The sequence below is a fragment of the Brassica napus genome, chromosome A6, assembly GCF_020379485.1.
Source record: "Brassica napus cultivar Da-Ae chromosome A6, Da-Ae, whole genome shotgun sequence".
Lineage (NCBI taxonomy): Eukaryota > Viridiplantae > Streptophyta > Magnoliopsida > Brassicales > Brassicaceae > Brassica > Brassica napus.
Window position 1 is genome coordinate 21,314,924 of NC_063439.1, and position 3,128 is coordinate 21,318,051.

At 41.8% G+C, this 3,128-nt stretch overlaps 1 protein-coding gene across 1 annotated transcript; it reads left to right on the plus strand.

Moving 5' to 3' along the window:
- Window positions 1-1,312: 1,312 nt before the first annotated feature.
- Window positions 1,313-2,914, plus strand: LOC125610004. The gene is made up of 2 exons (XM_048781644.1): window positions 1,313-1,839; window positions 1,900-2,914. Exons 1-2 carry the CDS (start codon window positions 1,313-1,315, stop codon window positions 2,912-2,914), a joined length of 1,542 nt encoding a protein of 513 aa, XP_048637601.1.
- Window positions 2,915-3,128: the final 214 nt, after the last annotated feature.

A 3,128-nucleotide genomic window follows, 5' to 3' on the forward strand; every position in this document is an offset into this window, starting at 1 on the left:
TTTTGTCAACAAGTGATATTAATATGGATTCGTACGTTAACTAATTCATTAAACGGGGTTATGGGGCGATTGTCATTGTCGACTATCCTACAAGCCAAAAAGAATTTCTATGGTGGAACATTTAACCACGCCTAAATAGTGAAGAAATATCTTCTCGTAATAATTGTTTTTATTAATTAAGTTATACACAGGGGCGGACCGAGAACTTTACATAATATGACGTACACAGTGTAATTTATATATAGGTTAGAGATGTGTTAATAAATTTAAATTAGTTACTAAAGAAAAAAATAAAAATGAGTGTGGGGTCTGTGCCACACCCCCTTCTCACCTGGATCCGCCTCTGGTTATACAGTATATACTTATAACCTAAAACTAATTGATGATAAGTAAACTGGTTTATTTTTAAAAATATTATTTTTAATCCATTTCAATTTTGATGTGTGATTTTGTCCTTAATACAACTGTTTTAGATGATGATTATTTGACCATTAATTTCATAATATTTGAGTTAAGATCAATGGATTAACTTTGAACTGAATCGATCTATATATAATCGGATTGGATAACATGGATCGATTGGACTCGAATCTATCTTATTAAAACAGAAATATTGTGTTGGATTCAACTTGTTTCTAGGTAAGGTTTTAATTAAAGGAAGATGTAATATTCAAAAGTCCAACGTTCATTTATAAAATAGTTCGGTACATTAGATTTTCTACATTTATCATCGTTCGCTATCTAAGTTAATAGTAATAATTTTTTCTCTCTAAAAACGGCGATGATATTGGCGACTAGGGTTTGATGATTTTATGAAGATGGAATCCGGGAATTCGAGCAGGGGATTGGGTGGACTCGATCTATGGTGATCACAACAAGGATTATGGGAATCAAGGCTTTTATTTGGCTCGATTTGGGAGAGATACGGGAATCGAAAAGGGGATCTGTGGGAGTTTAAGGAAATCGAATATCTGGGTCCAAGGGCGATGGAGTCTGGACGCAATTGAGATTGATCTCAGGATCTTTACAGGTTGTATTTTAGATCGCGATTCTTTTATTTCCTTTTCATACCTTATGGAGATGGGGCTGTTTTACCTTACGGAGGCTTGGGTGCATTGGTATCTGTGGGGATCGAGATCAGAAAGTATCAAATTACAGAGATACGGCTTAATTGTGGAATATTTGGTGTTTGAATATATGGGAATTTGGGGTCAATATAAGGGGATGACAGAAGTGTTTTTTTGGGGATATCACTGGTTCATTCCTCATTCGTTTCATGCTTAAAGTTTTCTTTTTCTTCCTGATTATCATGATGCAGAGCCAGCTCTTGTGCCACGGTGAGGAGATGAGGAATGGTGAGGGCATGCGCAAAAGACTGAAGATTTCGGTGGCGCATTTTGATAACTCCGCCTTGATCAAAACCTACTCCAAGACTTTGATCGGGAGATGTATGAATCCGGAGGAGCAGGAAACGAAGGCGTTGTTCTCAAATCTTCCAAAGATTTGGAAATTGGAGGAGAGGGTTACGGGAACCGATTTGGGCTTTGGCAAATTCCAGTTTGACTTCCAGACGGAGGAGGAACTTGAAGCGGTCTTGATGCAGCAGCCTTACCATTTCGACTATTGGATGCTGGCTTTGGCAAGGTGGCAACCTAAACAGTCAAACTCTTTCCCCTCCGAGATCATGTTTTGGATAAGAGTCATTGGAGTCCCGCTTGAGTTTAGGATGGTCCCGACATTTGAGAGCAATGTGGGAGCCTTGGAGAGAGTGGTTGTGGTTGATGTGAAGTATAATAGAGTTCAAGTAGTGCTTGACGCGTTCAAGGAGCTGTGTCTTGAGTAAGCGGCAGTCTCTCTGCGGTATGAAAAGTTATTCGGCCACTGCAAGCTATGTGCTAGTCTTTGTCACAAGGAGGAGCTATGCCCTTTAGACGACAATAATTTAAAGTCGAGCCCAGAGAGAAGAAGGGAGCTTAGAGAAGGCAATGGAGCGTGGACAGATGGTACGAAACATGAGGATCGAGCTCGTAGTTATAAGGGTGTGGTCATCAACGGGCAACCAGGTCAACAGAACAAAGAAAGAGACAGCCGGGAAAACTATGGGAAAGGAAAGGGTAAGGCGGTTGATGTAGTAGATTCTAAGTGGGTCAAGGTAGCTGAGAAGGGATCTAGGAAGCCTTCTACCTACTATGGCAGTTATAGAGGAGATGGTGAGGGCTTTCGGTACAGAAACACGCGGAGGGATGAGGAGAGAAGTGGAGGCACACGTGGGGGAGTTGGTGAACAAGAGATACGTACCAGACCTTCTTCGAATCAACCAAGAGAGTTTCATTATCAGAGGACTCCAGCTTCTGCAGTTAGGGAGGAAGGGGAGATCAAGGGCACTGGAGATGATGCAGCAACTGATGAGTTTCAACTTGAACTAGCTAAGACGCAGGCGGAAGGATCAGAGGCGATAATTGACACTACTGAGGAGGAGATGGGTTTACTCAAGCTCAAGGGAGTGATGGAGCAACATGAGGACATAGCAGCTGACATTGATATGGAAATAGAGGCTATTCATGCTTCCATATTGGAGAATGGTGGGGATGTGGAGGTAGAGGAAGAGTTTCAGACTCTCTCGGAGGAGGAAGCTGAGCAAGTGGCTGAGGTTGATGGGGAAGAGGAATTGGTGAGTGGTGAGGTTGATAGCAACAATGAAACGGTAGCAGATGACATGGCGATGAGACATAGTAACCGCAGGAGGCTGCTCAAACCCAGCACTGCGGGTAGCAACAAGATGAGGATGGCAAGCTCGCTTCTCTCTCCACGCAAACGTGCTGCAGCTAAGGTGGGAACTCGTCAGGGTGATGGTGGTAAGCTGTCGGAAAGAAAGGGGCCTTCAAACCCGAAGTCAACGAACCTCAAGTTTTAAGATTATGGATCAAGACCTATTTAAAGTAAGTCTTACCAAGAAGGAATTGGTTTATGGGGGTGGTCTCTTTTGTGTCAAAAATATTGTCCTATCTATGGCAAGTTAGTCTGGATGATGAGGGTGGGGAAAGATGAAATTGTGATGATTATTGTGGCTTTTATTAAGATATGGAATAAAATTGGAATTTTAAGTTTGTTGTGGTGTTTTCTTGTTG

Excerpts from the sequence above, each read along its gene's own strand:
- LOC125610004 (XM_048781644.1), top strand. The coding sequence starts at position 1,313 with ATGCAGAGCCAGCTCTTGTGCCACGGTGAGGAGATGAGGAATGGTGAG. Across the intron at positions 1,840-1,899 it reads TTCAAGGAGCTGTGTCTTGA|TCTTTGTCACAAGGAGGAGC; the intron begins GTAAGCGGCAGT and ends GCTATGTGCTAG.